The sequence below is a fragment of the Misgurnus anguillicaudatus genome, chromosome 5 (assembly GCF_027580225.2).
Source record: "Misgurnus anguillicaudatus chromosome 5, ASM2758022v2, whole genome shotgun sequence".
In the NCBI taxonomy this organism is placed as follows: Eukaryota; Metazoa; Chordata; class Actinopteri; order Cypriniformes; family Cobitidae; genus Misgurnus; species Misgurnus anguillicaudatus.
The window spans coordinates 39,582,785-39,596,998 of record NC_073341.2 but is presented as its reverse complement, the minus strand read 5'-3'; the positions used below and the strand labels follow the sequence as shown (position 1 = coordinate 39,596,998).

General features: G+C 36.6%; 1 protein-coding gene across 1 annotated transcript in view; it reads left to right on the top strand.

Annotated features, from left to right (window-relative positions):
• The window catches only part of plxna3 (plexin A3), a 197,094-nt gene that overhangs the window by 134,655 nt on the left and 48,225 nt on the right, over nt 1-14,214 (top strand). The window contains exon 10 of the mRNA XM_073868164.1: nt 12,937-13,137. Within this exon, the coding sequence (XP_073724265.1) occupies nt 12,937-13,137 (201 nt within the window). The remainder of the gene's footprint in view (nt 1-12,936; nt 13,138-14,214) is intronic.

Below are 14,214 nucleotides of genomic sequence, written 5' to 3'. Positions count from 1 at the left end.
GAAGCATATTTCATGGATTAAGGCTTATGAAGACCGAAAATGGGATTAAAAAGGTAGAAGGAATGGAAAAATGAGAAATAGGCAGCGAGCGGCTGAGAAACTGACTGCTCTGGAAATTATATATGTAAGCAACAATTCATTTTTTCTTGCAGCCGACCCGCAGTAAAAGATTGGATTTCTCGTACGTTCTGTGTGTGCGTTCCTCGGCTCCTGCGCCGCCCGAACGTGTGGCATGAATTTCTGTGCCTCGCCTACTCAGGCTTTTTATGTTTCAACAGAGAAAAGTGCTTAGCTCTGTGATAAGCGGGATATGCACAATAAGGTTAATGGAGAGACTGTCAACAGGCAGTAAGCTGCCAGGCCTCTCCTAATGGGGTGCTAATCAGTGTGAGGGAAAAACCCTACTGGGGAAACAAGCAGCTGCTGGGTGGATGGATAGAGTTACCATCGCAGTGGACCAGCGTAAAAACACGGTATGGTGTTGTTGTGATGTCACGCAGAAAGCCACTGAATCGTGAAGTTAAACTGAGTAATCCGTCATGCCAGAGACATTTATTTATTTATTCTTCACAGCATTCCAGCATATATGGCTATATTCATGGCGAGAACTGGTTAATCCATACACAAATCAATCCAACGTGATTTATGTGCACTTTGGGAGAAAGGAAAGTTTTATATTCACCTAATGTACATGTCTTTGGAGTACCCACAGTAAACCCACGCTGACACAGGAAAAACATGCAAACTTCACACATAAAGGCCACCCGACCCAACCAGGGACCTTATTGCTGTGAGGCAACAGTGCTACCCGCTGAGCCACCGCTGCGAATGCAAACATGTTGTAGTGTCCCGATATATCTTTTTACCTGCAGTTTTGAAGTGCATAATTAAAGGTTGCCCTTTTTGTCGTATTAAAATAATGAGAGGCTGTGCATTACAGAGATTTTAGTACTGTTAAAGGTAAAGTGTGCCTTTCACATCTGCTCATATGTCACAGGACACAAGACACTGTAAGCAAAAAGAAGTAAGCAAAGAAGTTTGGTGCTCAGACCTGTTTTATAGCATTATTATAAATATAGTTTATATTATAAATATATATTTTATAATAAAGTATTATAGCAGAAATATGTTTGACTTTAAAACTAAAAAGTTTCTTTAGCTTTAATTAATATTTTGCACACAAAGTTGGCCAGATTTCATTAGACTGCAAATTGTATGCGTACTCTTAAACCATGGGCCTGTTGAATGCTTTATTCTGATTGGTTGAGTAATGTTTCACGGTTGTTATTTTACTGTAAAACGCACACTTATAACCTGTCAAATGTCTTAAAAGAACCTCCAAAGCAATCATTTTTGGTGTGCATAATTTTCAAATAATCAATGGCCCGTCGTCAATTATTCCTTACATTCCTCTTATATACAAATATTTGTGTTTACAAAAGTGTATAATTTAATAACTATGTGTAAGAATTAAGACCTTGAATCTTGCCATCACAGATTGACCTCTTGACTCAGTGCAATGAATACAAACTTAAAAGCTGTGTGGTTTGTTGTGTTACAGAAAATAAGATGACACTTTCTTAAAAATGCTAGGTTTTTTTAACCCATAGTTGGGTCAGTAAGGGACAACTCCACTTTTGGGTTAAATAAAATAGTTTAAAATAACCCAGCATAGGTTGATAAAATAACCCAGCATAGGTTATAACCCAACAGCAGGGTTTGCCCCTTTTTGACGCAAATATGGATTTAAAGATAATCATGTCTAATGAAATATTCTTAACATATTGTTTTTGTGACTTACTTTAACCCTTTAACTGGCACACCAAGAAAAAGGCATTTGAAAAATTTTTTTTGCATTTATTATCTCTTTATGTCGCTAGTTAACACACTCAATGTATTTTTTCAACACATCCCATCATTTTTTAAATATCGGAATCTACAAAATGGTTGATATGTCACTAAAAGAAATTCATACACATACTATGGAAATAAAAAAATATGAACTATAATTCTAGTTTTTTAAAAACATAATAAAATAAAATAAATTATATTAAATTTTCTTTATTTATTGAAGTTAAAATATTAAAATATTTCAGGTTTTCATTTTAACACAGGAAATGAAACATTTTTGTTTTTAACAATAAAAACAACTAAAAGTAACAAAAATAAAGAGATTATATTCTTTCTGCATTCAAAACCTAGAATAAAGGAAGGCAAAATATAGTAATACAATGGTATTTTAGGTTAATTTGTGATTCAAAAAGCACACTGTCAAGTGTGGTAGTGCAACAAGATTTTTTTTCTTTTTTTAAATAAACATTTCTTTGTAAACCAGCAATGCTGTGTAGAGTAAGCCAACATTAGAAACAGTCCTTCAAACAAAATAAAAAGAATAATTTAAAAATAATTTCTGATTAATTAATCAGTATTTATGATTTTCATACTTTAATTATATGAATTCATTATATTTATTTCAACAAAAAAAATCCAGAAGTGGCAAAAATACATATAAAAAAAATCTCAATATATTCAATAAGAAATAACAATAGCTGTGTCATATACATTTCTGATCATTCACAGGTATAAATATTTCTGAGCAAATAATACATTCTGACTGCAGAAATTGATAATCTGAAAACGTTACTTTAGCTTTTCTTCATTTACCATAATTAACCGTTTGGTTGAGCATGTTTTTGAAAAATTATTAAAAATTGGAAAGTTTTTTCATGGCACCAATTAACATAATTTTGTAAAGGCTTTTACAGTGTAATATGTCAAAAAATATGCTTTCCTTACAAAATTTCAACAAGAACAGTTCACATGGCAGAAGTGATTTCTTTCTCTCTGACATTCGTCTTAGAAGATGTGTTGTGATTGACACACTGACATCTAGTGAATTTTTTGGCATAACATTGCTCAACCAAATAGTAGAAATGGCTCAATCAGCTTGAGTTAAGTTAGGTACTCCTCTCAATAAAATATGGGGACTCAAGCATTTGGTTGAGCAGGCAGTGGGCTCCAGGTTGTGACATCATCTCTTATTTCCTTAATTGTAGGCTGTTTACAGTTCATCATTTCATAAAATCCAGTCAGATATTACAGTCATAACTGTTTGTTATCAGTGCTTGTGTTGTGTTAATGTGTCTGCCATTAGAGTTATGTAGCATAAAGAGTTATGTGCTGGTAAATGCTGGTATTACCAGCCTGCTCTTTAGTTAACAAGCTCTTCAGCTTATCTGTAACCTTTAAGCCATGTTGAGCAAACATTTCATCCTTGGCTTGTTTAATTCATAATTAAGTCGTGATTGGAGCTTGTTAATGAGGACAAACAAACTGACATTAAGAGAGAAGGTGCATGAAATGTCTTCGGGGTGCCGTTGTCTTCAATTTAAAGACTGTGTATATATGCAGGATGGCTGCTGTTAATGGCTTCATGAGAATATGTGATCTATACTAGTCATAACAGAAAACAATCTGTCAAGCAGTTATGGTTTATATTATAGACCATAGCTGTTTGACAGATTGTTTTGTTTATAAACTTTATAATAATTTTTCTGTTTGTTCATTAATGTCACAGGAGAAGCTAACAAATCTACATTTGTTATCTTTCAAAGGCAGTGGCGGTTTGTGGTTATTAAAGTAGAGGAGGCACAAAATTTAGCCCAACCCTGACTATTTTTTATTTATTTTATTAACTGCTTAAGAAAAGCCTCCACATTTATGTACAAGAACAACAACATACAGTGGGGCAAAAAAGCACCTAGTCAGCCACCAACTGTGCAAGATCTCCCACTCAAAAAGATGAGAAAGTCCTGTAATTTTTATCAAAGGTACACGTCAACTATGAGAGACAAAATTAGGAAAAAAATCCAGAAAATCACATTGTCTGATTTGTTTAAGAATTTATTTGTAAATTATGGTGAAAAATAACTATTTGGTCAATAACAAAAGTTCATGTCAATACTTTGTTATATACCCTTTGTTGGCAATGACAGAGATCAAACGTTTTCTGTAAGTCTCCACAAGGTTATTACACACTGTTGCTTGTAGTTTGGCCCATTCCTCCATGCAGATCTCCTCTAGAGCAGTGATGTTTTAGGGCTGTTGCTGGGCAACTCAGATTTTCAACTCCCTCCAAGGATTTTCTATGGGGTTGAGATCTGGAGACTGGCTAGGCCACTCCAGGACCTTGAAATGCTTCTTACCAAACCACTCCTTCATTGCCCGGGTGGTATGTTTGGGATCACTGTCATGCTGAAAGATCCAGCCACGTTTCATCTTTAATGCCCTTGCTGACGAAAGGAGGTTTTTAGTCAAAATCTCACGATACATGGTCCCATTCATTCTTTCCTTTACGTGGATCAGTCGTCCTGGTCCCTTTGCAGAAAAACAGCCCCAAAGCATGAGGTTTCCACCCCCATGCTTCACAGTAGGTATAGTGTTCTTTGGATGCAACTCAGCATCTTTCTCCTCCAAACACAAGAAGTTGAGTTTCTACCAAAAAGTTATGTTTTGGTTTCATCTGACCACATGACATTCTCCCACTCTTCTTCTGGATCATCCAAATGCTCTCTAGCAAACTTCAGACGGGTTCGGACATGTACTGGCTTAAGCAGGTGGACACATCTGGCACTGCAGGATTTGAGTCCCTGGCTGCGTAGTGTGTTACTGATGGTAGCCTTTGTTACTTTGGTCCCGGCTCTCTGCAGGTCATTCACTAGGTCCCCCCATGTGGTTCTGGGATTTTTGCTCACCATTCTGGTGATCATTTTTACCCTATGGGATGAGATCTTGCGTGGAGCCCCAGATCGAGGGAGATTATCAGTGTTCTTGTATGTCTTCCCTTTTCTAATAATTGCTCTCACAGTTGATTTCTTCACACCAAGCTGCTTACCTATTGCAGATTCAGTCTTCCCAGCCTGGTGCAGGTCTACAATTTTGTTTCTGGTGTCCTTTGACAGCTCTTTGGTCTTGGCCATAGTTGAGTTTGGAGTCTGACTGTTTTAGGTTGTGGACAGGTGTCTTTTATACTGCTAACAAGTTTAAACAGGTTCCATTAATACAGGTAACAAGTGGAGGACAGAGGATCCTCTAAAGAAGAAGTTACAGGTCTGTGAGAGCCCGAAATCTTGCTTATTTGTTATTGACCAAATACTTATTTTCCATCATAAATTGCAAATAAATTCTTAAAAAAATCAGACAATGTGATTTTCTGGATTTTTTTTCTCATTTTGTCTCTCATAGTGGAAGTGTAGCTATGATGAAAATTACAGGCCCCTCTCATCTTTTTAAGTGGGAGAACTTGCACAATTGGCGGCTGACTAAATACTTTTTTGCCCCACTGTACATACATAAGAAAATGGGTGAATTCCATGAAAAGCATACATGAAAGTTTGGTTCCTAAACACAATAAACCCATTTTGACTAATTTGGGTAAAAATGTGTTTTCTATACCAAGAGAGTGAATCTCTTCAATAAATCTATTGAATCAATATTTAAATGTGCATTCATCTTTGCCATGTTATATTCATTTAGTTGACTAGTGGTATACGTGGATTAAAAACTAAAACATGAATGGCATTAATCAAAACACTCATATTAAAAACACTGTCATTGCTGCTGTCATCCTTGGGACGTCATCGCTGAACTTTTTTGGTCCTGCTCGATTTTCATTGACTTAGCGTAAAATAAGTTTTTGTGTAAGCATGACAGAAGCTTCATGCTGTCGTGTAAAAACAAGTAACGGCTGGCATTTTTCCGTCACCCGAGTGGCTTACGTTTCTTCTCCACCACAGAAAACCACCACAGGTTTATCAATGCCATCAAAAGTATTCTTTTGTTTTTGTTTGTTTGTTGATCATGAGGTACAAAGTAGGATTTAGTGTATTCAAAGCGCAGACATTGTTGTTTACAATGCGTGGAATTGTGCGCTGTGATTTGTTGAGCGGATTTATTGCATTCTGTAGAAAAGGAGGAGTGGCGTTTATCGCGTTTTGGGAAAAAAGGGAGAAAAGATGACAGAAAAACACGGCAGATATAGGATTTTCAGTAAAATTAAGAATTTACTTTTTAATACTGACCTGATACAATACTGATTTTGGTGGTATATAATTTTTTAATTGGAGTTTATCACGTTTTGGAGCCAAAGTTTACAAATAGAGGTCTGATTTTTCAAAGGAACAAGGTTTAGTGATGATCACCTCCAACTGGAATTTGCCCAATATATTAAAACTTTCGCCCACACGTGCAATCAACCATCTTAGGGCCGATTCACACCGGCTGCGTGGCGTATCTGTTGCGTGTCAGTTGCGTGGCAACTGCGTCGCGTTTTCTGTCTGTACATACCAGAAGCGTGCCTGACGCGGCGCTGACGCGCTGCTGTTGCTATGGTGACATATATTTTGCCTGGAAACGCTTCCAAGACGCTTGCGTGTGGCGTGAAAAATAGGCGTCGGTCCTATTCCTAGCATGCACGCGTTTTCGCCGCGGCTCGAGCCAGGCCTGAGACGTGCGTGTCATGCAGGCGGTGTGAACTGTCAAACCTGCTAACATGGGAGCCTAAATAAAAACGGACACGCCACGCAGCTGATTTCCACACGCAACCGGTGTGAATCGGCCCTTATGATGATTGTTTTATGTCCCCTTTGACATGGGTTGTCCTTTATTTTTAGTTGATGCTGGAAACGGAGCTTTGTAAATCTGATTGCAAAAAATATTCACAATCTCTATCAATTCACAATCAAACATATTACAACGTAATTGCGTATTTGACGTCTCCACAGTGATTGGTCAATAAACCAAGTGAAGCCTAGCCTCCTCTCTTTTTTGTACTATATTTAAACCACAGAGAAACTGCTGACACAGTGAAATACTCTATGGTGATTGGTTATTTTTTTCATCAACGGAGGCAAAAGTTTCATTCTATGGATTGTGCCTCCCCCTCCACTTTCTGTTCGCGGCATGCTGAGATGTTCACAGGGATTAGCAGCAGTACAACAAGGGGGATTTCGACTTCAATAATATATTTTATATGTTATATGTTTTGTAACGGGGAAATTACAATGAACACACACTTCGAAGACAAGATTAACTCTTTCCCCGCCAATAAGGAGTTAACTCATGAATTAAGAGAAAACGCTTCCCTGCCAATGACGAGTAATTCTGGCAATCCGTAATACCGCTATTATCCACCAGGTGCAACTTATAAAACCCAGAAGTATTGCCCAAGGGCAAACGGCTGTATGTCCATGTACGTATGTTTTGAGGATCGCTCTGAATCTGATCTCTATCAAGAGTCTTTCACAAAAATGTAATTATCTCAGCTTTTTGCTCAAAATTTTGTGTTTTTTAAGAAACCTTCCCCTGTAAAAGGTGAACTAATGGTGATTTTTTTTCTTGAAAGCAGAGGGTCTGTTCTTTTTTTGATTTAATATATTGTATGTTTATATATTTAAAGAAGAACATTTTCTGGAAGGCACTAAACTATTGTGAATATCATGAAAAATTCTGGCGCTGGCTGGCAACTTTATTTTTTTAAATGCTGGCGGGGAAAGAGTTAATAAAGTAAAATTTTTGTGTAGGCTATCCCTACTTTGACGAGCCACCACTGTTCAAAGGTTTATCCAAAACAACTTGTGAGACATTTAAGGTATATGTGAACCTATCTGTGTAATCCAGGTTAAAGTTTCATAATCTAGTTAGGAGCATCAAAGTTTGATTTCAATCTTTGGCATGATCATCTCTACTAGAGAGAGAGTGTTTATTTGTTTACGTTCCTCTCATTAAATTGTATTTGAATGATGCTGCTTTGGTTCCAGATGATGGTTTGAGTTTATTAGTCATGGTCAGAGGAATTATCAAGAGGGCTTTTTTCGCAAATGATATTTTTGGATGGAACTAATGATGTAATCCGCTAAAACTTCTGAGTGCTCACACATGATGGAGCAGCTGCGGCCCGATTGTAAACTGCAAAATCTTGATGAAAAGCCCATTATGGTCCATTAGCAAAATCACCTGTGCTAAATATCTATGACTGCAGTCTGTTAGCGCTCCTCGATGGCCTGTAATTTCTCCCCGTTGTTTTCCGCATCTTGAATCAGCCTCTTGTGAAGGTGCTTTGAAACTTTTAAAGAGATGGATTTTAGCTGCAAACCTCTGAAGTTGCGTCAGGGTTGGGTAATTGAGAGCGATGAGCGCATTGATGGAAATGCGTTGAGTATTTTTTTTCTGTTTGTTCAGTATTGAAGTTTTTGTTGAACTTAAACTCTCTTTTGAATATCATCCATGAATGATGTTAATGCAGATGCTATTTTGCAAGAATGAGTAAAAAGTTGCTAATCTGAAGAAGCCCCGCCCTCAGTTGAATCTCATTGGTGCAAAATCCCGTTCCACATTGCTGTATATTACATCAACGTTACATTTATGCATTTGCCTCATGCTTTTATCCAAAGCCACAGTGTTTTCAAGATATACATTTTTCTTTCAAATCTAATGCATGAGTTTTTTGTTGCTAATGCTATGCTTTACCAATGGACAGGGTTCCCACGGGTCCTTGAAATCCTTGAAAGTTTGTGAATCTGGAGGGGGAAATTCAAGGCCCTGGAAAGTTTGTGAAAATATACATACATGTATACAGGTCATTGAAAGAGCTTGAATCTATTTTATGCAAGAGTTTTATGAAAAAAAAATCCATATTATTCCCTGTGTAGTGTAGGATAATATCATAAAAATTCTAGACTTTTTAAGCACACATGCTAAACTGTTTGCTTTGAATGCTTATATCTTCTATATGCGAATGTTGATTCATACCAAAATGCTTTTTGGAATAGTTGTGTTTGACACATGAAAATGTCTCTGGTTACGTATCTGTTGTTCCCTGAGAAGGGAACGAGATGCTGCGTCTCTCTTGCTATACTTCCTGCTTCCCTGTAACGCCGTCTTTGGAAATATTTCTGATAGCGATATACTTTCTGGCTCCCGCGTCACCCTGTCTTTGTCGTTAAGCCTCACCATTGGTTGAATTTGATATACACATTCAGATGCACTTACCCCTGGAGGCATTACCAAAGTGTAGCCGCAGTGACGCAGCGCGAGTTCCCTTGAAAGGGAACAGTAACAATGTATCTTAAAAGGTAACATGATGTAACTTTGCTCTCACTTAAAATGTGTCCCCACATTTAGTCCTTGAATTTGAGGGCATCGGACCTTGAAAGTTAAATACGGTGTGGGAACCCTGAGAATGTTAAACACCAATTGTTTTAATAGGCTATGATTTTGTAACTTTACACAGCGGCTAACACATCTGTCAAAAATTGATCAGAACACTATGTAAACATTGAATTTGGATCTGTTGCCTGTCGGCAGTCGTAAACTGCGATGGCAGAACTTGTCAGCGTTCAATCATGACATAATGCATGCTAACACAACAGAACGCTAGAAGCCAATCACGACACTCCGAGTTGAAAGTTTTCTCATTAACTACACTCATCCGTATGATATGTATTCAAGTTAACGCTCGTGGAAGTGATACGGTCAGATGTGTTTTTACAGGCCTCCAGTCGCATAGAGTCATTTATCATTAACGGTTCTACGTTGTCATCGTTTGCAAAACTAAAGGTGATTCATCGCGCTCATTTCGCAGCATGAAGGCATTGCTGCACTTCCCCTGCTGCCGACGCCACCTGTGCACCCTCTGTGTCTTCGCCAGGAGTAAATCCTTCTTTACAAACACCCAATATGAAAATGAGATTTATTGTCGCACTGATACGCAAACCTGTGCTGATGGATGGAGGTTTGGGTTAAGGAGTTGGATCATTGTTAAGCGTGCAGGTTTTTTGGCGCGGGTAGACTGTGAGCTGGGCGGCAGCCACATGATGGTCAGATGCTCTGATATATTGCCGCTCTGCCTGCAAATTGCTTTTACTGCTACCCTAATTATTGTCTGGTGTTAAACAGATTACACATCGCTCTGAATATTCTTAAATGCACAGCTGGAGAGAAAAAAAACATATATACAGCATTTGTCAAACATGTGGCGTCTTTGATAAGATACACAACTTTATTGTGGATCATTACTACCCAGTCTCACGAGGTTTCGTGATATAGTCACGTAATTTTTTATTCTTTTTTCGTGACATCACGTATTTCCGCGTTTTTTCATGATCATATAATGAATTCCTGTTTTCGTGTGATTATCATGTATTGGTTACTCAACTGCTTTTTCCTATTTTTAAACCATTGGCGCTTCGGTTTATGGTTAGATTTGGTGCTTGCATTACGTTTATACTGTTTTTTCTGATTTATTTTTTTATATGTCACCTGGCGTTAGGGTTAGAGTTGGATTTGAGTAGGGATGTCATTTTATGTAAATCTAACCCTAAACCAAAGCAACAATAGTAAGAAAATAGGACAAAACAGTTGAGTAACCAATACGTTATAATCACACGAAAACAGGAATTTGTTATACAATCACGAAAAAACGCGGAAATTCGTGATTATATCAAAAAAAATTCAAAAATAACGTGACTTTATAACGAAATTTCGTGAGAGTGTGCTGATCATTGACTTATTCCCCATCAGCCTTTATTTTTAAAAGAGTTACATTTTTTGTAATTTTCATAAAAGTTTCACAAAATGCCTTCCAGGAAAATGTATTCTCTAAACATATAAACATACAAATATATCAAATGAAGGCCCAGACCCTCTGCTTTCAAACAAACAAACAAAAGGGAAAAAAAAACTTAATTCTGTCTTCATTTGTTCTCTTTTTATAACCTCTCAAATATGGGAAGGTTTCTTCAAATATACAAAATTCTGAGCAAAAAGCTGAAGTAATTGCATTTTTGTACAGGGATTTTGTTAGAAATCAGATTCAAAACGATAAACAAAACATACACAGAGTTTAAAATTTGTAAAATTAGTTTTTGATTCAGTTTTTTATAAATTGGGTTAGAGCGCCATCTAGTGGATACCAGCGGAATTACTGATTACCGTAAAAGTCCTCAGGAAAGCATCATTGGCAGGAAAATGTTTTCTCTTAATTGAAGAGATAACTCATCAATGGCGGGGAAAGAGTTAATAACTTTATCCAAATATTTAAAAGCACCAAAATAATAACATTTTGAACTTTATATTTTATTGTGTATATATGATTTAAAGTATAAATGTTTGTTTCTTCAGTGATTGCTGTGAGCGTAGGTGTCATGCAGCCATACTCCTGGAACATAAAGTACACCTCATTTCTCACAACATACGCAGACAGACTTGCTAATTTGTCCTGTGTTTATATGAAAATCTGATTTACTCACTTGTGTTTTATCTGAACTAGATGAACATTTATCTCATGACCCCAAATGTGCCCTGATTAATGTTAATGTTATATTATTTGATGTTTATGCAAAAATGCACTTACATGTAAAATCAATTACAAATTTGGTTTGCATCAGTACGTAAACCATGATAATATTGATAACCGTGGTGATTTTGGTCACTATAACGTGATGATCATCTCTAATCTTGACAGGTGCAGTTTAATATTTATACATATATTCATAAATATGCATAATTAGTAGTGCTGGGTAAAGATTAATCTCGATTAATCGCATACAAAATAAAAGTTTTTTTTTGCCATAATATGTGAGTGTGTGCTGTGTGTAATTATGTATATTTAAATACCCACATATTCATGTATGTATTTAAGAAACATTTACATGTGTGTGTTTATTTATTTATATTTATTTATTTATATTTTTATATATTCTTTATTATATATAAATAAATGTAAAATATATATATATATCTGAAATGAATATATGTATGTGTGTGTGTGTGGTTAAAAATACATAATAACTACACACAGTACACAAACATATATTTAGCAAAAAAATAACTTTCATTTTGTATGTGATTAATCACGATTAATCTTTGCACAGCACTAATAATTAGAAACATATATGATATTTTATTTACAAATGATTGTGTTTATATATTTACTCGTGTGGCAAATAACCATGTAATAAGTGGGATAATATACAACCAGTCGGTTGTTATTGCAAATAAATACCTTGGGGTGTCGCTTATCACAGGGGTCCTGATCACCCTGTTGGGATTTACTCTGCGAAAACACCTGTCTGTCTTTACGTTATCCCCTACTGATTGTATAATATTTTCAGACGATTTGGTATTTGTGTATCATTGAAATTTTACCATTGAAAGTGTAGAGCACAAAACACCATGGATTTGATCTCCAGGGAACATGCATACTGATAAAATTTATATCTTGAATGCACTGTAAGCCACTTAGACGGATAAAAGCGTCTGCTAAATGCATAAATGTAAGTAAATGTTGCAAGTTAATTTGAGTGGCTTATCCAAGACTATGATGCGTTTTACTCGCCTACTAATATATCCCAGGATATAATAGTAGTTTATGGAGCCTTACTTTACTTTAATAGTTTTCTGGAATTCTGCGGCCTTACTTGATTCTTTATCAGGTGTCATGACGATATGAGCGGCTTTGATAAATGATGCGGTCAGACACAGGCAGAGTAGACCGTAATGACTCTTTTAGCACGGGCCGACGCACAAGACTAAAGAAGATATTCATTTAGCGCTTCATCAGTGTGAGAATCTGCCGTGAGAAACTGCGCTTCCTAAAACTGAAGATGAATGCAACTGCTGTGTAATAGGGTTTTTAGCTTCAGATTGCTGGAGTTTAAGTTATAGCTTCTTTTTCATATCCTGACGTTTCTGGCTTGCGTGCGTCTGGGCGAATACTCCATTTGTAGGTGAAGTTTCGGTCGAATGGACGTTATTTATTGTTCCTAGCTCAATGCTCTGGAATCAGTGTCGTCTTTGAGTGACAGTGGCATTAGTTAAAATATTCATGAGCAGGGATTATTTGTTCTTTACTTGAACTTTTACATTCTTTTTTTTCAGGGCTGCCCTCAAATTCTACCCAGCAGCGACATCCTGGTACCGGCGGGAATCGTTCGGCCAATCACGTTGCGAGCTCGGAACCTGCCCCAGCCTCAGTCGGGTCAAAAGAACTATGAATGCGTCTTTAATATCCAGGGGAAGATCCAGCGCATTCCTGCGGTCCGTTTCAACAGCTCCTGTATTCAATGCCAAAACACTTCGGTAAGAACGGCATTCATTTCTTTGACACATCACAAATAGTGATTATAAATAATACTGTTGCATTTTACAGGAACCAGCATGGGTTTTTTTTGTTCAATATATAGTTTATGGATCATTGTCTTAACAGAATTTACTTTATCAATGACTAATTCCTTTATTTTTACGAGTACTCATGGCATGCTTTAAAGGGGACAGAGGATGAATAACCATTTTTACCTTGTCTTTGTTGAATAGTCTACCCACATTCACAAACATACAAAAAGTGCTAGACATGCTAAACATCTCAGTCTCATAGAAATTCCTCTTTTAGAAATGTCAGCCAGAAAACAGCCCAATCTGAAAAACTGATGCTTATGACATCACAGGCATCTAACTGCCCATCCACTTTAAAATAATTGGCTACATTTTTTGAGTGGCAGCAAAGTCAGCCAATCAGTAATGAGATTGCAAGTTAAGCCAGTAGGGGGAGCCAAATAGGTGCAAAACCACTTGTTTGAAATCCCCCACCCTAAAAGAGCTATCTGAGAGAGGTTTTTAGGAAGCTTCTAAGGCATTACAGACCCAAACAAAAAAAAATTTTGTCTACATGTCACATCACAGAACAAGGATAAATACTCCGTTCAACCATTCTTTGTCACCTTTAAGAAATATACAAAAACGGTGAACAGGAAGGCACAATCGACTTTTATTGAAATTGAATATCACACTAGGAAACTATCAGGTGTGAATTGTGCTTTCCACTGTGAATTGATTGGATAAAAGTAGGCATATATGTAATTCCCAGCAGTCTGAGCGTTGAAGGGGCGGGGTTAACAGATGCTCCGCCCAAGCTGTCTAGCTAATGTCATCAGAGAAGGATTTTCAGATTTTGAAGGGCACATAATTTTAAAAAAAATGTATAAATTGTTTTTAATAAATACTGCAATATCTAACTAAAAATAAGAATTGTCACTTTTGATTTCACACTAAAAAAATATGATTCATTTAATTTACTCAATTTTTTAAGGTAAGTGGTTGCAATCAATTTATTCAAGCTACATTACCTAATTTATTTTGTTTAAATGTCGCTTAAATAAA